The 27,717-nt window shown below is 45.0% G+C and overlaps 2 protein-coding genes across 2 annotated transcripts; both read right to left on the reverse strand.

Moving 5' to 3' along the window:
* Positions 1-2,011: 2,011 nt before the first annotated feature.
* Positions 2,012-16,233, reverse strand: LOC142183469 (transmembrane protein 176A-like). Its single transcript, XM_075258570.1, has 7 exons — positions 16,170-16,233; positions 12,246-12,459; positions 11,645-11,758; positions 9,566-9,622; positions 9,164-9,409; positions 8,676-8,792; positions 2,012-2,893 (listed from the first exon to the last, which is right to left on the reverse strand). The coding sequence occupies exons 2-7, from the start codon at positions 12,447-12,449 to the stop codon at positions 2,831-2,833; spliced, it is 801 nt and encodes a 266-aa protein (XP_075114671.1). The 5' UTR covers positions 12,450-12,459; positions 16,170-16,233; the 3' UTR covers positions 2,012-2,830.
* Positions 13,643-26,979, reverse strand: LOC142183178 (uncharacterized). Its single transcript, XM_075258118.1, has 6 exons — positions 26,780-26,979; positions 26,081-26,194; positions 22,327-22,383; positions 21,939-22,166; positions 20,084-20,191; positions 13,643-13,879 (listed from the first exon to the last, which is right to left on the reverse strand). Exons 1-6 carry the CDS (start codon positions 26,972-26,974, stop codon positions 13,643-13,645), a joined length of 939 nt encoding a protein of 312 aa, XP_075114219.1. The 5' UTR covers positions 26,975-26,979.
* Positions 26,980-27,717: the final 738 nt, after the last annotated feature.

Below are 27,717 nucleotides of genomic sequence, written 5' to 3' on the forward strand. Positions count from 1 at the left end.
TCCATGGCGCGCACCATGTGACCTCATCAGCATATACCTACAAATAGTACTGTGCAGCGGCCATATTACTCCTAACAGAGCCGACCAGACTCCACCATGCAGAAGGCAAAGGAAGCCAGGCCGGCTCCATATTGTGTGGGCCCTGCGGGATGACAGAGCCTCAGTGGGAACAACTCATGCCCACCAAAAAAAACAAAAACAAATTGGGTGGTTTTTTTGCTAAGAAAAACCTACTGAAGTGCAGTGTAATACCCCCGAAGACCCTGACTGACCAACCAAAAAACTCCCCCCACGCATTCCTGCACACAGTATTATGTCCCATAGTGGCCCCTGCACACAGTATTATGCCCCATAGTGACCCTGCACACAGTATTATGTCCCATAGTGGCCCCTGCACACAGTATTATGTCCCATAGTGGCCCCTGCACACAGTATTATCCCCCATAGTGGCCCCTGCACACAGTATTATCCCCCATAGTGACCCCTGCACACAGTATTATGTCCCATAGTGGCCCCTGCACACAGTATTATGTCCCATAGTGGCCCCTGCACACAGTATTATGTCCCATAGTGGCTGCTGCACACAGTATTATGTCCCATAGTGGCCCCTGCACACAGTATTATGTCTCATAGTGGCCCCTGCACACAGTATTATGTCCCATAGTGGCCCCTGCACACAGTATTATGTCCCATAGTGGCCCCTGCACACAGTATTATGCCCCATAGTGGCCCCTGCACACAGTATTATGTCCCATAGTGGCCCCTGCACACAGTATTATGCCCCATAGTGACCCCTGCACACAGTATTATGTCCCATAGTGGCCCCTGCACATAGTATTATCCCCCATAGTGGCCCCTGCACACAGTATTATGCCCCATAGTGACCCCTGCACACAGTATTATGTCCCATAGTGGCCCCTGCACACAGTATTATGTCTCATAGTGGCCCCTGCACACAGTATTATGTCCCATAGTGGTCCCTGCACACAGTATTATGTCCCATAGTGGCCCCTGCACACAGTATTATCCCCCATAGTGGCCCCTGCACACAGTATTATCCCCCATAGTGACCCCTGCACACAGTATTATGTCCCATAGTGGCCCCTGCACACAGTATTATCCCCCATAGTGGCCCCTGCACACAGTATTATCCCCCATAGTGGTCCCTGCACACAGTATTATGTCCCATAGTGGCCCCTGCACACAGTATTATGTCCCATAGTGGCCCCTGCACACAGTATTATGTCTCATAGTGACCCTGCACACAGTATTATGTCCCATAGTGGCCCCTGCACAAAGTATTATCCCCCATAGTGACCCCTGCACACAGTATTATGTCCCATAGTGGCCCCTGCACACAGTATTATGTCCCATAGTGGCCCCTGCACACGGTATTATGTCCCATAGTGGCCCCTGCACACAGTATTATGTCCCATAGTGGCCCCTGCACACAGTATTATGTCCCATAGTGGCCCCTGCACACAGTATTATGTCCCATAGTGGCCCCTGCACACGGTATTATGTCCCATAGTGGCCCCTGCACAAAGTATTATCCCCCATAGTGACCCCTGCACACAGTATTATGTCCCATAGTGGCCCCTGCACACAGTATTATGTCCCATAGTGGCCCCTGCACACAGTATTATGTCCCTTAGAGGCCCCTGCACACAGTATTATCCCTCATAGTGGCCCCTGCACACAGTATTATGCCCCATAGTGGCCCCTGCACACAGTATTATGCCCCATAGTGGCCCCTGCACACAGTATTATGTCCCATAGTGGCCCCTGCACACAGTATTATGTCCTATAGTGGCCCCTGCACACAGTATTATGCCCTATAGTGGTCCCTGCACACAGTATTATCCCACATAGTGGCCCCTGCACACAGTATTATGCCCCATAGTGGCCCCTGCACATTGTGTTATGCCCCATAATTCTGTGTGCAGTGACCACTATGGGGTTTGTACTCTACAGCAAATCCATGAAGAACAGGGGATGTATACTGCTGTATAATATGATTTGCTTTATTGTATAATACAATTACATGTCAATTACACAAAGAAACATTGCCACAGTGTCAGGTAACAAGTTTATATTCTTTATGTAATCGTAGAAGCCTTATCATGAAGATCTAACACATACCATCAGAAATACAGGAGCACTAGCAATACAACACACAGTGACAGTAAATGTTATACGCAGCGGAATCCGTTACATGACGTGGCGATATGGGTGGCGATAATAGGAAACGTTGTAATCTATTTGATTACAGAAAATAATGATTTGTCCTGGTATTTCCCTCCCTCCTCTCCTGCACTGATTCCTCTGAGTACACGGCTGCAATGTCTGCTCTGGTGTCACATATAGACAGGTTAGAGCAGTGCTCTTGTAACCTGAAGACCCGCCCCCAGTGCACCAAATACCTCATTTGCATAACACTTCAATATAGCGTATAGAATATAATAGGCTGCACTTGACTGCTGCTGGTCCCAGGGCTGGATTATAACGTAATCTTTTATGAATTTGTCACGGTAATATATTTATCCTAGACCAGATTTGCAGCATTTTACAGCATTTTCATTTGCTGCATACCATAGAGATGACAGATTATTAGCATCCACCTTTAGGGAAAAACATGAATAACAGAAGGCGCCAATATGGCAGACGTTCCGCGCCATGACTGGTTCTAATATGGCATCGAGGTAATAGTTCTGCCTTATAGCGGAAATAAGGAGCAAATATGATCGACTCAAGATAGAAAAACATCGGATAATCATCATAATCGTCAGAGGCTCCAGCCCGTGATTGGTAGAGCGAGGTAGGCGTCTCCTTACACAGTGATGAGGTCATCAGAGAGGGACGGCTTCAGCAGATCACTTTCCTCCTCCGGTTTCTGTAAATGATAGCACATGTATGTAGGATTATATTACCCTGACATATAGCACATGTATGTAGGATTATACTACACTGGCAATGATATATAGCACATGTATGTAGGATTATACTACACTGGCAATGACATATAGCACATGTATGTAGGATTATATTACCCAGGCAATGACATATAGCACATGTATGTAGGATTATATTACCCTGACATATAGCACATGTATGTAGGATTATATTACCCTGGCAATGATATATAGCACATGTATGTAGGATTATATTACCCTGATATATAGCACATGTATGTAGGATTATATTACCCTGGCAATGATATATAGCACATGTATATAGGATTATATTACCCTGATATATAGCACATGTATGTAGGATTATATTACCCTGGCAATGATATATAGCACATGTATGTAGGATTATATTACCCTGATATATAGCACATGTATGTAGGATTATATTACCCTGGCAATGATATATAGCACATGTATGTAGGATTATATTACCCTGACATATAGCACATGTATGTAGGATTATACTACACTGGCAATGATATATAGCACATGTATGTAGGATTATATTACCCTGGCAATGATATATAGCACATGTATGTAGGATTATATTACCCTGATTGTCACGGGATGGTTAGAGTCTATACTATAGGCAATGTGTAATATATATTTCATGTGGAATGTATTCTCTAACCTGTTATATACATCAATGTGTAGTTGGCTGATTCGGGTCTAGTGTGTTAGCACATTGTATGCAAATACCTCTAACTAGTGAGGACCAGTGAGGACAATGGGTGGAGATAATCTGATCCGTGTCTCCAAGAAGATGTTGGACTGTGCATTGTTCAAAAGAGACAGGGAGTCTGCTCTCCTTGGCATAGGTGAGGGGGGAAGGATCTGTGGCTCAGCCCTTCCCACCCCCAGGTATAGGAAGTAACAGTTTAGTATATAGTTGTAGCTAGCAGTTAGTATGTGTTAGCCGGCCTGTGCACAGCTCTGCAGAGAGCCAGGACTTAGTTACAGGACCAAGGAACCAAAGTTATCATTGGATTGTGACTTCTGTGGACTTATTGTTATTACGGTTGATGTGACCGCCGCCGGCTACTAACTTTGTGGATTACAATAAATTGCTGTTGTCTCCCGACCTCTTGCGTCCGTGTTGATTCAAAAGACCATCCGGAGGAAGACGTATACCTTTGCTCCGTTACAACTGGTTGGCAGCGGTGGGATCAACAGCGGACAGCGAGATGGACTACAGCAGCTCAGCGATTAATGGAGCCACAACCTCAGAATACAGGAACTGGACTATGGCAAGTCTACAAGTAAGGGCCCGGGAACTAAACCTGAGTTACCAGGGAAGAACGAAAGATCAACTGATCGAGGCACTGGAGGAGATGACCCTGCAAAGCGACCATGAGGAGGGCTGCCCCCAGGAGACAGTAGAGATACGGGAGTGGCAGGTACAGACCCAAAAGAGCAGATGGGTTGTTTTGTATGAGGAGGAATTGGCAGTGCTGGGGCTAGGAGCAACTGCAGAGCAAAGGAGTAGAGCGTTACAGAGGGCTCAGGAAACGGAGAAGGAGGAACAGAGAATGGCGTATGAAAAGGAAAGAATGGCGCATGAAATGCGAATGGCTGAGATAACTGCGCGGAATTATAATCAAACGTCGACCCCCAGCCCAACAGTGAGAGAACCACCATATGTCTCCCATAAACACTTCAAGACCTTTGATGAAGCGGCTGGGGATGTTGATGGATATTTTCAGGACTTCGAACACCAGTGCCACCTGATGGAAGTCCCAGAGAAGGATTGGGTCCGGTATCTGGTGGGGCACCTACGAGATGGGGCTGCGGAAGCTCTCAGAGCCATGGACCCTAGTGATCAGCGGGACTATGAGGCCATTAAAAGAGCGGTGCAGAAGTATTATGCAGTCACTCCAGAATCCTACCGAGTTCAGTTCCGCTCTTTGTCTTACAATGGGGGAAGCTCCTTCCACATGTTCGCCCACAAGTTGAAGCAAGCATGCAAGCGCTGGCTAGAAGGAGAGGAGGCTGTCACAGTCGATAAGATCCTCCAAGTCATACTTAAGGAACAGTTCTTTTCCCAGTGCCCCGCTGAGATCCGTGAGTGGGTGCTGGAACGGAACCCAGCCACAGTTGAGCAAGCTGCTTCTCTTGCAGATGAGGGCCTGACCATCAAGCCGCAGTGGAAGAGGTTGTTTGCAGAGGAGCGGAAAACTACCACAGTCCGCCAGACACCCTTCAGCCAGCCAACCACCTTTCGTGCCCGGCCTCAGGATTACAATTCCCCCTCTACCCCTGTCCCAGCCCATCGGCCTCCAGCTATGAACAACCCTGTCCCTAGACAACGACCTACTGGAAGAATGCTAGAGCGCAGATGTTTTGGGTGCGGGCGGCCTGGACATTTGCAAGCTAGTTGCCCTGTTAACATGGGGGCACGGGCCACCGTGGCATCCCGGCCTATTCACTACCTGGGAACCACTCCTAGGACAGAAAGTTTGGCCCCATTTCCAGATGACTCCATGAATGACACATCTGTTCCACCTCCAGGGGTCTATGGGATTCAGCCTTCCGCCACACATCCTGCAAACCTTCAGCGGAAGCACTTGCAGGAGGTCCTACTGGATGGCCGAACAGTTGTTGGATTCCGGGACTCGGGAGCTTTCCTAACGGTAGCGGACCCCCGAGTTGTGCGACCCGAGGCCCTAGAGGAGGGCCCTGGCATTTCTATCAAGTTGGCAGGGGGTACTCAAAGACGTATTCCTAAAGCTACCGTGGAACTCGACTATGGTTATGGACCAAAACGATGCACAATTGGTGTGATGAGCGGGCTGCCGGCCGATGTTCTGTTAGGCAACGATGTTGGAAATCTACAGTGCCACTTTGTGGGAGCAGTGACCCGAAGCCAAGCTCAGGGAGAAGCCAACATGGATCCACCGGATTTTCTGACAGATGCCAGCCCTTCAACCCTACAACTTTACCATTCAGTACCGCCGAGGGAACCAACACCAGAACGCAGATGGGTTATCCCGGCAGGAGGAAATATGAGCTATAGAGACTGATGTGCATTCCCCAATTTACCTGTGTAGGCCAATTGTGTCATGCACATGTTTTGAGAGGGGGAGGGGTTGTCACGGGATGGTTAGAGTCTATACTATAGGCAATGTGTAATATATATTTCATGTGGAATGTATTCTCTAACCTGTTATATACATCAATGTGTAGTTGGCTGATTCGGGTCTAGTGTGTTAGCACATTGTATGCAAATACCTCTAACTAGTGAGGACCAGTGAGGACAATGGGTGGAGATAATCTGATCCGTGTCTCCAAGAAGATGTTGGACTGTGCATTGTTCAAAAGAGACAGGGAGTCTGCTCTCCTTGGCATAGGTGAGGGGGGAAGGATCTGTGGCTCAGCCCTTCCCACCCCCAGGTATAGGAAGTAACAGTTTAGTATATAGTTGTAGCTAGCAGTTAGTATGTGTTAGCCGGCCTGTGCACAGCTCTGCAGAGAGCCAGGACTTAGTTACAGGACCAAGGAACCAAAGTTATCATTGGATTGTGACTTCTGTGGACTTATTGTTATTACGGTTGATGTGACCGCCGCCGGCTACTAACTTTGTGGATTACAATAAATTGCTGTTGTCTCCCGACCTCTTGCGTCCGTGTTGATTCAAAAGACCATCCGGAGGAAGACGTATACCTTTGCTCCGTTACACTGATATATAGCACATGTATGTAGGATTATATTACCCTGATATATAGCACATGTATGTAGGATTATATTACCCTGATATATAGCTCATGTATGTAGGATTATATTACCCTGGCAATGATATATAGCACATGTATGTAGGATTATATTACCCTGATATATAGCACATATATGTAGGATTATATTACCCTGATATATAGCACATGTATGTAGGATTATATTACCCTGGCAATGATATATAGCACATGTATGTAGGATTATATTACCCTGATATATAGCACATGTATGTAGGATTAAATTACCCTGATATATAGCACATGTATGTAGGATTATATTACCCTGATATATAGCACATGTATGTAGGATTATATTACCCTGGCAATGATATATAGCTCATGTATGTAGGATTATATTACCCTGGCAATGATATATAGCACATGTATGTAGGATTATATTACCCTGGCAATGATATATAGCACATGTATGTAGGATTATATTACCCTGATATATAGCACATATATGTAGGATTATATTACCCTGATATATAGCACATGTATGTAGGATTATATTACCCTGGCAATGATATATAGCACATGTATGTAGGATTATATTACCCTGATATATAGCACATGTATGTAGGATTATATTACCCTGATATATAGCACATGTATGTAGGATTATATTACCCTGGCAATGATATATAGCACATGTATGTAGGATTATATTACCCTGATATATAGCACATATATGTAGGATTATATTACCCTGATATATAGCACATGTATGTAGGATTATATTACCCTGGCAATGATATATAGCACATGTATGTAGGATTATATTACCTTGATATATAGCACATGTATGTAGGATTATATTACCCTGATATATAGCACATGTATGTAGGATTATATTACCCTGATATATAGCACATGTATGTAGGATTATATTACCCTGATATATAGCACATGTATGTAGGATTATATTACCCTGGCAATGATATATAGCTCATGTATGTAGGATTATATTACCCTGGCAATGATATATAGCACATGTATGTAGGATTATATTACCCTGATATATAGCACATGTATGTAGGATTATATTACCCTGGCAATGATATATAGTACACCAAGGACTATCTAAGGACTGTTTCATACATTATATGATAAAGACACAGGCTTTGAGGAATAAAGCCTTCATACATATTACTAGTGTAAAGTGGGGACCTTCCAAAAGTCCCTTAAGATTTGGGCTGAGTGTGCAGCAGGGCTCACCGAACACTCACCTCTGCTACATCAGAGATCTAGCAGAGCTGAGTGTGCAGCAGGGTTTAGCGCACACTCCGCTCTGCTACATCTCCGGTGTAGCAGAGCTAAGCGCACGGCCAGCTCTGCCTCATCTCCGGTGTAGCAGAGCTGGCCATGTGCTGAACTCGATCTCCAGTGCAGCCGAGCTGAGTGCACGGCCAACTCTGCTTCATCTACGGTGTAGCAGACCTGGCCATGCGCTCAGCTCGGCTGCATCTCCGGAGTATCCGAGCTGAGTGCACGGCCAGCTCTTCTTCATCTCTGGTGTAGCAGTGCTGGGTGTGCGCTCTGCCTGCTGCATCTCCAGTGTAGCCGAGCTGAGTGCACGGCCAGGTCCGCTACATCGCAGCATAGGAATGCATTGACCAGCATTTATTGGCCAAATGCCATACAAAGTACAGCATTCGGCCAATCAACGTTGGTTCTGCCGGAGGAGGTGGAGTCTAAGATTGGTCCACAGCAGTCTCCATTTTTGTCCGATCTTAGACTCCACCTCCTCACAGACTAGCCTCCGGCAGAACCAGCGTTGATTGGCCGAATGCTGTACTCTGTATGGTGTTTGGCCAATCAATGCTGGTCAATGCATTCCTATGGGAAAAAGTCAGCTCCCGCATATCGCAAGCTCATCTCTATTAAAGGATTATCTTATCTTATTCCTGTAGTAGGTTATAAAGGATTGATATTAGCATCGCAGTATGTAGTAACCTTACATGACATCACTTACCGCCAGTCTGCAGGAAGAGCAGCATTGCTTCAGTCTAGAGTATAAACTAAAGATGGAGAGGAGGAGACCCCAGACCACCATCAGCAAGGTCATGATGGTCAAACCAACCATTAGAATCTGTAAATGAGGACATCCAGTTATCTTCCAATCACCAGGTACATAGTAGCAGTACGTAAGAGGGTATAGGGTTGGACTGTGATTGTCCTGAGGGGGTAACCCTTTCATGAATATAAAATGGCCATGACACGACCAATGAATATCGGTCAAGGCTTTTGCCACCAAGTCTGGCCCCTTTGCTTTAGATATGACACAGCTTTTGTGAGCGGGCCCCCCTACCTCTCCGGGCCCCTCTGCAGGCGATATCCCTCCCCCCACTAGATAATTAATAGAAATAAACATTTAACCCTTCTATTTTGGGGGTCACCCTCTATTGATAACACAGTGACAAGTGTCAACATCAAAAACATGAAGTAGAACCAAGCGGTAACCTTGTAGTCTCTCATTGCATCCTTGCATCTTTGCATGTAATAGTCGTTCTCGTAGCCGTATCTTGAAGGCTTTGCTGTTCTGTAGTAATTGCCATAATCATATCCATAGTTATCTCCATTTCGAACTCTATCACAGACTTGCTCATCGTAAATCCAGTAGGAGCGATCGATATCATTCGATGTCAAGACAATGCCGGCAATAGACACACTAAAATTGGCCAAGAGGGAGATGAAGGCAAGGCCGGTCTGTAAGGGTGAAGGAGAGAAGAAAGTTCTGAGGGTTATCGAGACATTAAGTGTTATGGAGGTCTCAGAAATCGACTATCGCCTTCGGCCTGTCTTCGAGAGGAAATACGACAACAACTTCGGCAACCTAGACCATAAAGAAAGTCTAAGACTCACCCAGCATCTCTTGGGAAACTTGTAAGCCACGAGGTTCAGCGCTCCAGATACCAGGAACTAGGAAGAAACAGGCAACAAGGAACATCAAATCTAAGAAGATCCCAGGCAAGGCAAGAAGGGAAAAAACAAGGCGAAGCAATGAGTTATGTGTCATTAGTATAGGGAAGGGCTGATGGATTATACTTCCATAGGGGTTCATGGGATTGTCCAGAACAATAGACAAAACACTTATATAGCCATAGGTTACCACTTCAAAGAGTCCACCAAGGATCAACCATTTATCCCCTACAGTCAGGGGACGAACTGAAGGCTTTTTGGTGGTGGCATCTCTGGCCTTCTTTCTACTGGTGCCCCGGCTGGTGTTACAAATGCCAAGTAACCATTGCAGCCAATCACCAATGGCCAGTGACTGCTGTGACGCCATGTTTGTGAAGAGGTGACCATTGACATCTGTGATTGGCTGCAGAGGTGACCTTGCACAAAATGTCGGGGAGAGGAAGGTGAAGGTCTGTGGCCCTTTAGTAGTCCTTTCAGTCTAGTTCTAGGGACAGTCTATGGTGAGGAATGAAGGCTACAATGTATCCATCTGCTGGGAACAAGAACTTTCTTCTATGAGATATTTTTGACAATGATATTGTAGAATGGTTTATAATTCTGATCCGCTCTATGGTATTTAAGAGTAATAATGTGTAACCTACCAGGGGTAAGTGCAGGGGTAAGTACAGAGGTAAGTGCAGAGGTAAGTGCAGGGGTAAGTGCAGGGGTAAGGGCAGGGGTAAGTACAAGGGTAAGTACAAGGGTAAATACAGGGGTAAGGGCAGGGGTAAGTACAAGGGTAATGGCAGGGGTAAGTACAAGGGTAAGTACAAGGGTAAGTACAAGGGTAAGTGCAGGGGTAAGTACAAGGGTAAGTACAAGGGTAAGTACAGGGGTAAGTGCAGGGGTAAGTACAGGGGTAAGTGCAAGGGTAAGTACAGGGGTAAGTACAGGGGTAAGTGCAGGGGTAAGTACAGGGGTAAGTGCAGGGGTAAGTACAGGGGTAAGTGCAGGGGTAAGTACAGGGGTAAGTGCAGGGGTAAATACAAGGGTGAGTACAGGGGTAAGTACAGGGGTAGGTACAGGGGTAAGTGCAGGGGTAAGTGCAAGGGTAAGTACAGGGGTAAGTGCAGGGGTAAGTACAGGGGTAAGTGCAGGGGTAAGTACAGGGGTAAGTGCAGGGGTAAGTACAGGGGTAAGTGCAGGGGTAAGTACAGGGGTAAGTACAGGGGTAAGTGCAGGGGTAAATACAAGGGTGAGTACAGGGGTAAGTACAGGGGTAGGTACAGGGGTAAGTGCAGGGGTAAGTGCAAGGGTAAGTACAGGGGTAAGTGCAGGGGTAAGTACAAGGGTAAGTACAGGGGTAAGTGCAGGGGTAAGTACAGGAGTAAGTGCAGGGGTAAGTACAAGGGTAAGTACAAGGGTAAGTGCAGGTGTAAGTACAAGGGTAAGTACAGGGGTAAGTAGAAGGGTAAGTGCAGGGGTAAGTACAGGGGTAAGTGCAGGGGTAAGTACAGGGGTAAGTGCAGGGGTAAGTACAGGGGTAAGTACAGGGGTAGGTACAGGGGTAGGTACAGGGGTAAGAGCAGGGGTAAGTACAGGGGTAAATGCAGGGGTAAGTACAGGGGTAAGTACAAGGGTAAGTACAGGGGTAAGGGCAGGGGTAAGTACAAGGGTAAGAGCAGGGGTAAGTACAAGGGTAAGTACAGGGGTAAGTAGAAGGGTAAGTGCAGGGGTAAGTACAGGGGTAAGAGCAGGGGTAAGTACAGGGGTAAGTACAGGGGTAAGTAGAAGGGTAAGTAGAAGGGTGAGTGCAGGGGTAAGTACAGGGGTAAGTGCAGGGGTAAGTACAAGGGTAAGTGCAGGGGTAAGTACAGGGGTAAGTACAGGGGTAAGTGCAGGGGTAAGTACAGGGGTAAGTACAGGGGTAAGTGCAGGGGTAAGTACAGGGGTAAGTACAGGGGTAAGTGCAGGGGTAAGTACAGGGGTAAGTACAGGGGTAAGTATCTATTTCCAGGGCACTTGTTATTTAGAGATACTCACCGGAGTTCCTACCCAGAAGTGCAGCCCTGTATAGGAGATGATGAGGTTCGGTCGCACAATACATATAATAACGGCCAATATCAGAGACGCAAATCCCAAGGTAATAAAGGCGGCCTGGATGAAAGAGAACACGCGTGATTATATTACTGTAACATGTTACATATCATAATAGTGTGCATATAGTCAAAGTGACCTAGGCATGGTTGGTGGTAACAATATGGTTTCTCAGGTCTCTGCGCGATGTATGTCACACCCACTTGGCTAGTAGATGCTAGTTTGCATTTGCAAAAAAAAAGAATTTCTATCTTTGTAATGGCTGAACAAAGCACCAAAATGCTCAAGGTGACATTGGGATTTTTAGACCTGGTAAACGTCCCCTTTAAGACAAATACAATCATTCCAAGCCCTCTGTTCTACTCCCAACCACATCAGATTTCAGGCTTCCATGTTCAATCCTCGTCAACACTAATGATCTGTCCACCTCGTATGGTGCACAGAGATCATCGAGCTTCTTTGTAACTACCCAATTATAGAATAATAGACTTTATAGACCAAGAAGGATCTTGTAGACTATGGTACATGCATAATATAGAAACGTTACCCCATAGCCCAGGTGCGCTGCAGAGCCCGACTTTTGGCAGGGCTCGGTGGTTTGCCTATTTTTCTTCATCTCCTGGCATAAACGAAAGGTATCCAGTAAGCAGTCCAGGGCAGAACGCTGGTTAATATTGATGTGGACCACGGTGCCCTCTGGAGTCTCACAGGAGACATTGCCGTTTTCAGTCTTTACAGTGCTGACACTCATTGTTTCAAGCCTATAGGGGAAAAAATTCAATGTGCGAATGAGGCCTAATTTTTTAAAGTTATAAAAAGTATCGAAATTATTGTAATCTGATAACTAGACATAATAAGATATGACTATAACCTATCAGGCCAGGTTCGGGTGTCTCCTGTGTCTCATTTCCACCCACCACCACCATGAAACACCAACACCCAGGAGTCCCTTCACCATCACTCAAGTGTGACTCCATTATAACGGCTCCGCAGTAGGCCTGTAAGAGCATTTAGGATGAAAACCACCATGATGCAAGAAGTAGAAGGAGTGGCTGCCATATTAGACATCCTCAACCTGCCCCATCTCCACGCTGCTGGCCTCCGAGTCATTGTGTATCATTTTGGCAACAGGATGAGCGTCTGTACCTGCATGCAAACCAAGCCAGACTATCAAACAAGAACCTAACAATAACGTTCCAAACACAAATCCTTGCAAAGATTTCTTGCAAAGTTCCTTGCAAGTTCCTTGCAACAGCCGAAGTTCTCTGACTGCAAAAAAAGTTACAGTATCAAAGTTACAGCTCTCCCTATAGTTGCAGCCAGGAACCATTCAAAGATGGAGAATCAGAAGTCCAAGACATCTTCAGAGTGGCAAGGATCTTCAATCCAAGTAGTAGCACCATGGTGAGGAGTTCCCACCAGGAACAGAGACCATGGACCACCCTCAACCTTTCACACTCAAGAGCAGCCCCACCACTTGACTGATGCCTAGACCCAGCCAAACAAGCTGAAGATGGACCCAGAAAAGACCCAGGTGACAAGGAAGAACGCTTCCAAAATTTCCTGGAACCCCAGGAGTAGTTATTGATGACCCGATGACCTGCTTTCACTGCGCCAACTCAGCAAAGGTGGAACCTTCAACAAAATCTGCAGTACAATCTCGTGGACTGGCGACATCGTTGCTGGAGATAACTCCAGTGTCTTTCTCCCAGCATTACACCTTGGAGAAAGAGGTGGCCATGGACACAGAGGGTCAGATGACCAAGGCTGCCCGGGTCACGTTGATAGAAAACAGGACCGCCATTATTGTCCACACCTAGAATAAAGCCCGGGGATTGGATTTCATCCAGGAGGAAGAAACTAGTAATTCAGTCTTAGATAACTGGAGGGCTGTGAAGAATCTAAACCAACTGGACTGGTTTCACAACTTCTGTGCCAGCAGGATTAGCCAAGCTGTGAGGGCCTAAGGGCTTCTGGGCCCTGGGAGTTACTTGGCCGCAGGACAAATCTTTCTCTGAGAGCTGGGCCATCTGGGCATGTGTTTAGGCTCACTCCCTTGTTCATGTGGTTTACGCTTGAGCCCCACAGTCCGATCAGGGGGTCACAAGCTTCACCATCATTCACAATCAAATCACTGACTCCTGCACCTGAGCGGGACGATGACTTCCCCCGAGGGGCCACCTATACAGCGTCAATGTAACGACTTTAGATTATTGTTATGCAGATTTATATTTACATGTTTCCTGCACAACTTGTTATTATGTATCCTCTCCTCTACTCCTATATATACGTGTGATCCTCTACTCCTATATATCCTATCCTGTACTCCTATATATCCTCTCCTCTACTCCTATATATCCTATCCTCTCCTCCTATATATCCTCTCCTCTCCTCCTATATATATATATATCCTCTCCTCTACTCCTATATATCCTCTCCTCTACTCCTATTTATCCTCTCCTCTACTCCTATATATCCTCTCCTCTACTCCTATATATCCTCTCCTCTACTCCTATATATCCTCTCCTCTACTCCTATATATCCTCTCCTGTACTCCTATATACTATATGTGCTATCCTGTACTCCTATATATCCTATCCTCCTATATATCCTATCCTCTACTCCTATATAATCTATCCTCTACTCCTATATACTATATGTGCTATCCTGTACTCCTATATATCCTATCCTCTCCTCCTATATATCCTCTCCTCTACTCCTATATATCCTATTCTCTACTCCTATATAATCTATCCACTACTACTATATACTATATGTGCTATCCTCTACTCCTATATATCCTATCCTCTACTCCTATATATCCTATTCTCTACTCCTATATATCCTATCCTCTACTCCTATATATATCCTATCCTCTACTCCTATATATATCCTATCCTCTACTCCTATATATCCTATCCTCTACTCCTATATACTATATATACTAACCTGTACTCTTATATATGCTATCCTGTACTCCTATATATCCTATCCTCTCCTCTACTCCTGTATATCCTCTCCTCTACATATATATATATATATATATATATATATATATATATATATATATATATATATATATACTATCCTCTACTCCTATATATCCTATTCTCTACTCCTATATAATCTATCCACTACTACTATATATATCCTATCCTCTACACCTATATATCCTATCCTCTACTCCTATATATACTATCCTGTACTCCTATATATGCTATCCTCTGCACCTATGTATGCTATCCTCTACTCCTATATATCCTCTCCTCTACTCCTATATATACTATCCTGTACTCCTATATATCCTCTCCTCTACTCCTATATATACTATCCTGTACTCCTATATATGCTATCCTCTACTCCTATATATGCTATCCTCTACACCTATATATGCTATCCTCTACTCCTATATATCCTCTCCTCTACTCCTATATATACTATACTGTACTCCTATATATCCTCTCCTCTACTCCTATATATACTATACTGTACTCCTATATGTCCTCTCCTCTACTCCTATATACTATATATCCTCTCCTCTACTCCTATATATCCTCTCCTCTACTCCTATATACTATATATCCTCTCCTCTACTCCTATATACTATATATCCTCTCCTCTACTCCTATATACTATATATCCTCTCCTCTCCTCCTATATACTATATATGCTATCCCCTACTCCTATATATGCTCTCCTCTATATTCCTACTTATTATTGGGACTCCCTACCCGTTCCTTGTATTATTACTGCTCCTTCCATCATCACTTGCACCGCTTACACCTCACACCGTCTTATTTGCTTTATTCCAGGCTTCCGTCCGCCCCATAAGACACAACATTCTTTTTCTCGGCTCATCTGTCAATACTTCAGAAAATTCCCTTGTGTTTTTTTGCTTTTTTATTTCCTCATGTCGATCATACAATAATATCTACAGCCATAACTTGAAGCTCACCGGCCACAATGCAAAAACATAACCTTGGAAAACTCTAGAGGCTAAAATATAAGCAGGAATGCCTTAAAGGGCCGTAGGTGTATGCTATATAATGGCTGATACCAGAGAGCAGTAGTCTATACAGTCACCTTATTTCTTGTATAGGAGGTGCATACGTTTTGTCTAGACCCAGCAGCCCATGTAATATCCCTCCCATAGATCTGGGGGCCAATGAACCTGAAAGTCCGGCTGGTTTCAGGATCCAAGAAACCCCACAGAACGGAGTTACTCTTTACATAGAAGATCCTCTAATGAAGAACATGTTACATATTACTAGTGTACACGGGGTTCTACCTACAGGGGTAACTTCATCAGGACCTCGGTTTGGGACTCTTTTGATTGACTTGTGCCCACCATATGTTGTATATGTCAGGGTGAATCTTACTCTTCCAGTGTTACATGTTATGTATTATCACATACTATGACCCTATAGCCCTCGGTAGCCCAGTAGTCCCCGGGGCACCCGGCAGCACTTACCTCCCTCTCCCAGCTCCTACGCACTCAGTAATTCTCTGTGTCTGATCCAGGAAAACAAGATCTGCTCTGCAGGTAAATACTGAAGGAGGAAGGACTAGAAGACGAGGGAGGCGCCTTAAAGTAGAATGTAATGTCTCACCTACAGTATACAGCCATACTATCCAATATATCACATCTCAGTCTCCTCTAATATCACGCCATCCAGCAATCCCAAACACTGCGACAATCCAGGAAAGCTGGTGACAGACATAAAACCCACCCAATCCGGGGTCCTAGTTGATATCTTCACTGGACAGTCTGGTCTTGTGCAGTGGATATCAGGACAATACAGAAGGTGCACATAGTAGGGTATTTGTTCCACCATTGACCAATGTTCTCATTGAGGGGTCTTCACAAGAGTTGGGCAATAGGGAGGTGCAGGGGGTCCTCACCTGCCCCATTACACTGATCTAGCACTGGGTACTGGGCGGTAACGACAGGTAAGTACGGAGTGTTGAGTTACTGCAAACACGTACAACATTCCCCAAGATTATTCTTGGATTGGCAATCCACCAGGGGATCCACAGCACGCCTACTGAGATAAAGAATGGCTTCACCAAGCTGTAAGCTCGAAGGAACAACCAGGGCTCTGCAATACACCCCAGCATTGTTATATAGGGGGGATGCAAGTAGTTACTAACCCTATATAACAAACCCTCCTTCCAGACATCTTAGCCTTGAGGACTATTAGAATTTGTAAAGTCTTGGTCTAAGGTATTGACATCGTGCAACAGATACGGGTTTTTCATCATCTCGCTGCTTTACCTCTCCCCTTATTTCTTACATACATGACATCACAGGGGTTAATGTATTGACTACCTGCAGGAGAGCGGGGACCAGAAACCCCCCTGAATGTTCCCCTTAACCCTATGATGAGATACGTGACTTGAGGGTATAAGAACGTCATAGGAATTTTTGACTTTCCGGTGAGTCTTTGAGTTTTCGTCTTCCGCCTTTGGTAAACATCTCAGATCCTTGTTTGGACTAACAACGCAACTGGTTTTACTGAGTCTGTAAGTCGTGGCGCTAGTATCTGAGTTTCCTCATACCCGTCATACTATGTCCAGACATGTCCTTGAATTCCAATGAAAAAACATCATAGAGAAATTCTAAAGTCTAAAACATAAGCAAGATTGTCTTCTAGGGCCGTATGTTTATGTTACACAATGGATGACACCAGAGAGCAATAGTCTGCGTGGTCACCTTATTTGTTGTATAGGATGTATACATTTTGTAGACTTGTAGGTCAGGTCGCCTCTCGCCCCAGCAGTTGATGTCATATCCCTCTCATAAATCGGGGGTCCAGTAAACTTTAATGGGAATGTGCCAGCATTAAACTAATGACAGTATCTTGTAGGGGGACATTTACGCTTTCCAAAGATGCTTCTCTTGCTCTTCATTGCAGCTCCATTTTTGCAAAAATCAGGATTTTATTCTTGTGCAAACTTGCCGAGCAGGGCTTTAGGGGCGTTTCTTCTCCTGCCAGGTCTTTCCTCACTGCCCCATCCCCCATTGCATTGGTGAATTCTGCCAATTTGTCTGCCGTTAGGGCCGTTTAGCTAATTTGCATATGGATAAAACACCGATTTGCATTGGGATTATAGGTCAGTGTTCATCTATGACTCATAGACTATAAAGAGAGGAGATAAGAAAGAGCCTTAAGCTAGGTTCACACCCAAATGGGGAATCCCACCCCCGGAACAGAAACCTAATGCACTTAAAAAGTGGTGACCTGTAAAAACCCGCGGACCCCATAGACTATAAGGCGATTCAACAGATTTCTTTTCAGTTACTGCCCAAAATTAAAATGAACGCAATCACAAAGGGTTAAAGGAGAAATTTCACGTCACAGTTTGTTCTGCAATTTCTCCCGGGCACAGAAATACCCCATATGTGGGTGCAAACTGGGAGGGAAGGAGCGACACTGGGAAAAAGCAGATTTTACTGGAATAGCTTTTAGGTGCAATGTCGTATTTGCAGAGCCCTTAAAGTACTAATATAATGTAAACCCGCCCAAAGTGACCCCATTTTGCAAACGACACCCCTGACTGAATTTGTCAAGGGGTATAGTGAGCATTAATAAGCTGTTATTAATATTGGGATGTGTAAATGAGAAACCATCACTTTATCACAAAGCAAAGAGGACTATGTGGCTTTCGTGGGCTGATTTTGCAGGAATAGTTTTCGGGTGCCATGTCATATTTTCAGAGGCCTCCTTTGGCGTCAGTTGTGTGCCTTAGTCGGATGGTAAAATGCTCCCTGCAGTGGGGATAGGGGATAGCAGTGACGTCAACATTGCTAAGTGTCCCTTGACCTGATGGAGACCCCAGCATCTATATGTGAAATGCATACTGGTAGTCTAGTTGATATTATGTCCCTTATACTAATACAGAAGGCAGATACAGACTCTGGCTTTACATTGTCCTAATCCCACACATGCCCGGCTATCAGATATAATCTTCCATGGTAAAATATTTCACCCAGATGATCAGGATTTATGGACCACTAGTTGTCAGATTAATGGAATTGAATGCATTCTCATTTATTTCATGTGTATACAAATATAACCTCCATGTTTCATATTATGAGAGGAAATTTGACCAATATCATTTCCTCCAATGGAATGAAAGCTGGTGGAGTAGTCAGTATTGGAGAAGTTCTTAGACCTGAGTTGTGTGTATATGGAAATAAGCTATACTGGGAATATGATGGATTGCATTATCATATCAGATATTAACAAGCTGGGGAAACAGTCTTCCCCAAATTATCACCCAATTTTGTAGCCCATGATTCGTAGAGAAGAAGAATGGTCTCCTTAGACAATGAGGAGGTCATCACAAGGGGCAGATGTTAGCAGATCTTCAACTTCCATCTCAGTTTTCTGTAAAAGATAGCACGTGTGTGTAAGATTATCTATTTTTGTCCTGAAAGATGACAAGAAGGTATAACACAGACATAGAGGGGATTAGAGTAAACTTGGCCAAAAGTGTCCATTGCAGCAGAACCAGTCAACAATCTCATATGTATAGGAGAAAGAAGCCTCAGATACATTGACAACCAACACCTGACCATTGTGTTATCAGAGAATACAATCCACCATAAGAGGTCGCTCTATCCCTGCACAACAAATACTCGTACGTCCGACTATAACACTGGGGAATTGGATCTTGACGCTTATCCTAAGCGGGTAGTTATGGAGTTGTCAGATATGGGGTGGGAGTATAGTATTATATTTCTTCTAGTAGGAGCAGATAGACCATCAGGTCTTGGGGACTTACCATTTTTAGGGAGCCGATGGTCAATTCCGGCTCTTCATTGCCCAATTCTTGGGCTTTATTCTAATCTGATTTAGGATAAGTGGTTTGGAGAGACCTCTGATGGGGGGGCAGATGGGGTGAGGGATACAGTTACTGGGTGTGGATAGAATTAGATTTGGGGGTGAGGAAACATAATTTGGTATCTGGAGCAAACAGGTGGCTCGTTCTACTGACCACAAGGTCAGGAGTTATGGAAACAGCCAAGTGGGGCTGTCCTACACATAAAGGTGAATGGAAGTTACAGAAACCGTGTAGCACAACAAGCTATATCATTTCCATAACATTAGGAGTCATTGGAACAGCATGGCTTGCACTGGTACGATATTTCGGTAAATCCTACTTCCCTCTATGGAGACACCAAAAAAAAGTCCCATCTGTCTTCTTCTGTAACCCCCAACCACCTCCAGGAGGAGAAAGGACTATTATTATCTTAGCCATGAAGGTGTTGACGGACTCGTAGTATAAAAGCCAACATTGGTGCAGTTTGGTCCATAATGTCCCTGGTCAGGTATCGGAGGGGTGTCTGTCTCTGATAATCCTGGAGATCCTACCACTTACCTGCGGTTTATAGCAGGACTTCAGTCTAGAGCCCGCACTAAAAATGGAGAGCAGGAGACCCCAGATCATCGTCAGTAGGGTCCCATACATCAAAGTGGCGGCTAAGGTCTGGAAATGAGGAAATACATCAAGGTTACAAACACAAGTCATATCAAAGTAGGAACGTATAGGGATGTGTAGTGAGACCATATACTGTATGTATACTCTGTCATCATACATCATCTCTATAGTACTCTTTTATTACCACAGTGTCTAGCATCCTTGTCTTCTATATGGTAGTTTGGGTTTAGGGTTTAGGCCCCTGGCACATGATTGTGGCTGTTCTCTGTATATTACATGGAATTGCAGACTTGGAATTGCAGAGAGCACATGGACCACTTCATCTCTAAAGATCTAGGCCATAGGAATCATCTGCAATGTATGGAGCAGAACTTATATAATACTAAACTGTGTGGAGGGGCCACTATGGGACATAATACTGTGTGCAGGGGCCACTATGGGACGTAATACTGTGTGCAGGGGCCACTATGGGACGTAATACTGTGTGCAGGGGCCACTATGGGACATAATACTGTGTGCAGGGGCCACTATGGGACATAATACTGTGTGCAGGGGCCACTATGGGACATAATACTGTGTGCAGGGGCCACTATGGGGCATAATACTGTGTGCAGGGGCCACTATGGGGGATAATACTGTGTGCAGGGGCCACTATGGGACATAATACTGTGTGCAGGGGCCACTATGGGACATAATACTGTGTGCAGGGACCACTATGGGACATAATACTGTGTGCAGGGGCCGCTATGGGACATAATACTGTGTGCAGGGGCCACTATGGGGGATAATACTGTGTGCAGGGGCCACTATGGGACATAATACTGTGTGCAGGGGCCACTATGGGACATAATACTGTGTGCAGGGGTCACTATGGGACATAATACTGTGTGCAGGGGCCACTATGGGACATAATACTGTGTGCAGGGACCACTATGGGACATAATACTGTGTGCAGGGGCCACTATGGGACATAATACTGTGTGCAAGGGCCACTATGGGGTATAATACTGTGTGCAGGGGCCACTATGGGACATAATACTGTGTGCAGGGGCCACTATGGGACGTAATACTGTGTGCAGGGGCCACTATGGGACATAATACTGTGTGCAGGGGCCACTATGGGACATTATACTGTGTGCAAGGGCCACTATGGGACATAATACTGTGTGCAGGGGCCACTATGGGGCATAATACTGTGTGCAAGGGCCACTATGGGATATTATAAAGGGTGGAGGAGGTACTATGGGATATTAAACAGTCTGGAGGCCACTTTGGGACATGATGTGTGGCATTATACTCTGTGTAGGCCAGTAAAGGGGGGGGGGGGGGCTATGCTGTGGTGGACCCAAGTCAAAAGTTTGCTATGGGCCCATCCTTTTCTATCTATATTCCTGGGTGTTAGATTCCTGAATATGATGCATATACATTATTTCGGACGGTCCTGGCAGTTCTAATAGATTGGGGAAGAGCTTTTGCAATTGTTTAGATTCGGTGAACCTTTCGCCTATCCATCTGTATTGTTTGGTGACGGTCCAGCCTTCCAGTGCATTTCCTCCCGATTCCCCAGGTTACCTCTATAGTACATCTTACTGATCGATCATTTGTCTTCTTATCTATGTGGCCCTATTGTGTTTTCCCGCGGCAGGGAAGTGAGTTTGTGACCTGGGACAAGGGCTGATGTGAGTGGTGTCTGCAGAATATGTCGCTGCTATTTAGTAAGAAAATATTTCCTTATTTCATTTACTGAACAGAACCGATGTGACGTCACAAACAATCAGCAGAAACAAGCGGTGACCTTGTAGTTTTGGATGGCGTCTTTGCATATGCTCAGAACGGTGTCGATCCCATAGTCGTATCTCGGAGCCTCTGTCGCTGTGTAGTAATATCCTCCGCCATTACGGACTTTATCGCAGATTTGTTCATCGACAAACCGGTCTAAATTTTCAAAATCATTCGCCGTAATGACGACGCCCACGACAGACACGGCAAAGCTTATTAGGAGGGAAATGAAGGCCAGGACGATCTATATGGGATGAGAAAATATATGCCAAGTGATAACCGAGTAAGTCCGGGCAAGTGCTGCGCCCACAAACCCCTGTGGGGTCCCCACTCGACCGCCAGGTCCTGAATGTCCCACTTTGTCTCCCACCACTAACTTGGTTTATAAGAAAGTCAATACTCACCCACCATATTTTTGGAGACTTGGAAGCCACAAGATTCAACGCTCCAGATACCAGGAACTAAGAAGAAAGGGAAACATGGGGTTGTAAACTAGAAATAGGTGGATGAATGGATGATATTGTGTTTTATGGACGAGCTGATTGCTTATACCTCCATCAATAGATAAAGAGATGCCACTGAAGTCTTTATCACGTACTGTGTGTGAGATTAATAGTGGTCAGCCAAAAAAACAATTATTCCAGGATACGTGAGAATTATTGTGCTCTCCTGGTTCTCCTCTTATCTCTCAGACCGCACTTCCAGTGTATCATTTGCGGGCTCTGTTTCCTCCCCTCTTTCCCTTGCTGTTGGGGTTCCTCAGGGCTCGGTCCTAGGCCCCCTGCTCTTTTCTCTCTACACAGCCCCCATTGGACAAACCATTGCCAGATTTGGCTTCAGGCACCATCTTTATGCTGATGACACCCAATTATACACATCTTCCCGTGACATCACCCCTGCACTCATACAGAACACTAGTGACTGTCTTTCTGCTGTCTCTAATATCATGTCCTCGCTCTATCTGAAACTAAATCTCTCTAAGACTGAACTACTACTGTTTCCACCATCTAATAGATCTGTCCCTGATATATCCATTGCAGTGTCAGGCCTTACTATAACTCCTAGGCAGCATGCCTGCTGCCTCGGGGTCATATTTGACGCAGACCTTTCCTTCACCCCTCACATTGAATCACTCGCACGTTCATGTCACCTCCTCCTCAAAAACATCTCCAGAATACGTCCTTTCCTCACCAGAGAAACACTAAAGACACTTATTGTCTCTCTGATTCATTCTCGCCTTGACTACTGTAACGCCTTACTAATCGGTCTTCCCCTCACTAAACTCTCCCCTCTACAATCTATTCTGAATGCAGCGGCCAGGCTCATCTATCAGGCTAGACACTACAGCGATGCCTCGGGTCTGTGCCAGTTGCTACACTGGCTGCCTATTCATTATAGAATAAAATATAAAGTTATCATCCTCCTCCACAAGGCTCTCCATAATGCCGCAGCTCCCTACATTTCCTCCCTCATCTCCGTCTACTGCCCAACCCGTGCTCTCCGCTCACTCAATGACCTAACACTTACATCCCCTATTATCAGAACCTCCCACACTCGTATACAAGACTTCTCCCGAGCTGCACCACTTCTCTGGAATGCTCTACCCTGGACAATAAGATTAACTCCCAATCTCTACAGTTTCAAATGCAAACTAAAGACGCATCTTATCAGACAGGCCTATCACAATTTCTAATGTAAACCCTTCCGTGCTATAATTAGAATCCCCAAAATTTAACCCTCTTCTGTCCCCGCTCCCACATTACCCCACATGATATGATGTCATCTCAGGATAACTTTATTTGTCCAAGCTCCATCCACATGTTACAGGACACGACTGGTGACGGCTCATACAGTCTTATGTTTGTGTAATGACAGTAACCTCTATTACAAAAGTGTCTGACCCCTGTATAAGCAATGCCGCCCCTCCTACCTCTTGTGTCACCCCCTCTACCTCATAGATTGTAAGCTCTTGTGAGCAGGGCCCTCAGTCCCATTGTGTGAAACGACTTTCTTTGTTATGTATCTGTCTGTATTTGAACCCTACAAATTGTTCAACGCTGTGGAATATGTTGGCGATATATAAATAAAATTTATTATTATTATTATTATTATTATTATTATTATATGAATCTGGAGGTCTAAGTACTGGTCCCCCCAAGGATAATTGTAAGGATTGGTCCTGTGTCTCCCATATTAATGGGGTGGTGGTCACATCTGCGCACTGCTGCTCCATTCAGAGGCAATGGAACCAACAGGGATAGCGACAAGATGGAGGGGCAATCCTCAAGGGAATTCTAAGTATGAACCCAGCGGGGAGTGAAATCCCTTCAATGGTTCATGTCAGCAATTGTCTCGTAACAGTTATGGGACCACTGCGGAAACCTCTATAGTCCTACAACCAGCAAGCTCACTATGGAAACCTACGTTTGACCAGCTTGAAGGGTCCTTCACACCCACTGGACCTAGAAATCCCCCAAACGCATTGGATGGAAGGAAATAAGGGAAAAGGATCTAATTTGATAGGGAGAAACAAGGTGAGAGATAGGGTACAATTACCCCAGTCCTTCATCTGCAAGTCCTGTGGAGTCGCCATCGTCTCTCAGTAGGTCCAGGTAAGACCATTCCTCTTTTATCTAAGGTACATATTTATGTGCACTTAAATTGGTGATGTTTTTTTAATCATCTTAACTAGAGGTGAGAGAACAGTAAAATATTCGATGTTCGTTATTCGTTCCGAATAGCCGCTCAATATTGGACTATGCGAACGAATATGGAACCCCATTATAGTCTATGGGAGAAAATGCTTTGCTACAGGGGATCCCACCATTCACCTCAGGAGAGTCACCAAGTCCACTATGACACCCCAGGAAATGATGCCAACACCTCTGCAATGTAACTGGGACAGCAGGGGGAGCATGTCTGGGGGCATCTAACACACCAAAGCCCCTCTATTACCCTGAGGGTCTGAGCTCCCAGCAGAGATTGGGGCCCTTCAGGTGACTTCAGCCTCTACCGGCAGAGTTTTAGGCCCTTTAACTTAGTTCAGCCTTTACCAGCAGAGATTTAGATTGTGTCCCTTAGAGTGAGTACAGCCTTTAAAATACAGTGTTATTGGCCCTTTTGGTGACTAGAGCCATGCAGCGGCAGTGTTTCATTTTTTGGCCCTTGGGGTGAGCCCTAAAAAATTATTTTGCAGGCCCTTTTATTTAAAAAAAATAAATAAATAAATATATATATATATATATATATATATATATATATATATATATAATTTTAAAACAAATCACATTCAGAGGTAGGGGCTGGGGTTGGAGGAGGAGGAGGAGTATGAGGAGGAAAAGTAAATTGGGTGCTGGCAGCTTCTCTCCAGTACCTGGACTGTGGAGTGGATATATAGCTGGGTATCCATGTCCTCACGCACGTCCCCTGCTCATAGTGACGAAGGACACTGCTGGCAGCCCCTCTCCAGTACCTGGACTGTGGACTGGATATACAGCAGAATATCCACGTCCACGTCCTCACCCACGTACCCTGCTGCTACTGACGAAGGAAACTGCTGGCAGCCCCTCTCCAGTACCTGGACTGGATACCCATTATATACGCGGTATATCCACTTCCTCGCCCATGTCCCCTGCTGCTACGCTGTATGATGTATTAAACTCTGAATAGATCTGTTATTTCCTGCCTGTAACAGATTACACTGACTGTATCTAACTGCATTTTATCGCCCTCAGAACAAGCTCTCCCTATCACTCCAACACTGAAATGACATGAATATGGCCGTGGCCGTTCTTATGAATCAGAGGTCACATGTTTTCGGCAGCCAATGGGTTTTTTCAATTTTTTTCACTGCCTCCGTTGTCGTATTTCCTGTCCCACCTCCCCTGCACAGTTATTGGTGCAAAAAAAAGTGCCAGGGAAGGTGGGAGGGGACACAAATTTTTACTGCGTATGTGGCCTTGTATTCGAATACATCAAACGCCATGATATTCCATCGAATACCTATACACTGTATACACTGTATAGCATTCGGCCAATCAACGCTGGTTCTGAATCAAATATTTACAGCGAATAGCTAGTAGTATTCGATCGAGTATGAATATATCGAATACCTACTCGATCAAATACTACTCGCTCATCTCTATTAGTGATACTTACTGTAGATCCGACCCAGAAGTGAAGTCCTGAAGCGTAAATGTAAAACTCCGGCTGTAAAAGGCTTATAATGACCCCCAACAGGATGGTGACCAAACCTAAGGACAAATAGGCAGCCTAGAGTGAAGAGAGCACATATGGTTATACATTCGTCAGTCTCATCAGTATATTGCATAGTCAGAGGGACATAAGCATGAGAGCAAACAGAAAAGTCCTGCAAAGCTCCTAGTAATTAGGGTTGAGCAATAGGGATCGGAAAAGATCGGATTCTGATCGGTGATCAAGTAAATTTCCCTATCGCGATCGGGTTGCGATCTTGCCTTAAAAAGATCGGGAACGGAATTCCGATCCCAATCACTCAACTAACCTGCACCGAAGCACTGCCGCGGCTGCTCTTCGTTTTTCTCAGTCCTCTCCTCTCTCATTCACATGCCTACAGAGCACCGTGCCCCCGCCTCCCTAGGCTAGTGTTACAGATGCTGGGAGAAGGCGGAGCTTGCGGCTTAGGAGAGTGTGGGTGGGTACTGGGAGGGGGCCTTCACCTTCTCTTAAGTATGGATACTGGGAGCTTGTTGTGTTGGATAATACACATGTATCTTGAAATCCTAAGTAAACTTTCTGTTCTTGGGGGTTATAAGCTCACTGATATACAAAATCTACTGCACTTATTCTAATAAGTTAGATAAGTAGAAGAAACTTTACCCCAAACCCTGCTGATCCCGACTCAGTGGAGGCGCTGGTCCTTTGGCCACTTTTCTTGTTATCCTGGGATATGCAGAAGGTATTTTGCAAGCAGTCCAGGGCAGAAGGCTGGATAATATTGATGTGGACCACGGTGCCCTCCGGTGTCTTGCAGGACATTTTGCCGTCTTCATTCCTTACTGTGATGATACTCATTGTTTCATGCTTATGGGAAATAGAGTTACAAACAATTCAATGTACCATTAGGGATACCTGGATTTTTTAACACTAAAGCGAAAATTTAAGAAAGGTTCATTCTAGTAATTCTGGAGAATACTGTAATCTAATAGTGTTAGCTCATTCAGCTCAACGTAACCTATCTATCTGGGAGCTGGATTGACATTCTGGGCTCTGAGGCAGATTGTAACGTCTCTGCCGGTTCAGGGGTTGGTGTTGCCCTCCATTCGCAGGCTGAGGCATAGGAGGAGTGTTCAGTTATGATTCCTTGCCTTAGGTTCTTGTTGCTTTGTCTGATCACTGTCCTATTCTCTCATCTCTGTAATTGGTTTTCCACCATACCCATCTTATACACCTTGGTTTACCTCTGCTCCTATAATAGGTAACCTTAGCCTTACCTGTGTGATTGGCAACCTTTCTGCCAATCAAGTCTGGGGCAGATTCTGGGCTTCCTATAAACAGGTGACTGTCCTTGCTATGCTTTCTACTTGCTCTTATTGTATTATACATACTGACTTCTAACCTTTAGCTTTTCCTGTGACTACTCTTTTGGATTGCCATTTGGTACTGCTATGGCTCTCTGGCTTTGACCCATAACTTGCTGACTGCTCTTCTCTGTTGAGTTGTCGTACGTGTCTCTAACATGTTGTCTATTGTGCTCTTCTGTGTCACATTTAGTGTTACACTTATTCAGAGAATGGATTGTCGCCCAGTTGTCCCTG

This window comes from Leptodactylus fuscus, chromosome 10 (genome assembly GCF_031893055.1).
Source record: "Leptodactylus fuscus isolate aLepFus1 chromosome 10, aLepFus1.hap2, whole genome shotgun sequence".
NCBI lineage: Eukaryota > Metazoa > Chordata > Amphibia > Anura > Leptodactylidae > Leptodactylus > Leptodactylus fuscus.

Coding starts and splice junctions, on each gene's coding strand:
- LOC142183469 (XM_075258570.1), bottom strand. CDS start 12,449: ATGAGTGTCAGCACTGTAAAGACTGAAAACGGCAATGTCTCCTGTGAG. Junction 11,759..12,245: donor CAGCGCACCTGGGCTATGGG/GTAACGTTTCTA, acceptor TCTTTCATCCAG/GCCGCCTTTATTACCTTGGG. Junction 9,410..9,565: donor AGTTTCCCAAGAGATGCTGG/GTGAGTCTTAGA, acceptor TCACCCTTACAG/ACCGGCCTTGCCTTCATCTC.
- LOC142183178 (XM_075258118.1), bottom strand. CDS start 26,974: ATGAGTATCATCACAGTAAGGAATGAAGACGGCAAAATGTCCTGCAAG. Junction 22,384..26,080: donor ACTTCTGGGTCGGATCTACA/GTAAGTATCACT, acceptor CTTTCTTCTTAG/TTCCTGGTATCTGGAGCGTT. Junction 20,192..21,938: donor ACGCCATCCAAAACTACAAG/GTCACCGCTTGT, acceptor CCTCATTTCCAG/ACCTTAGCCGCCACTTTGAT.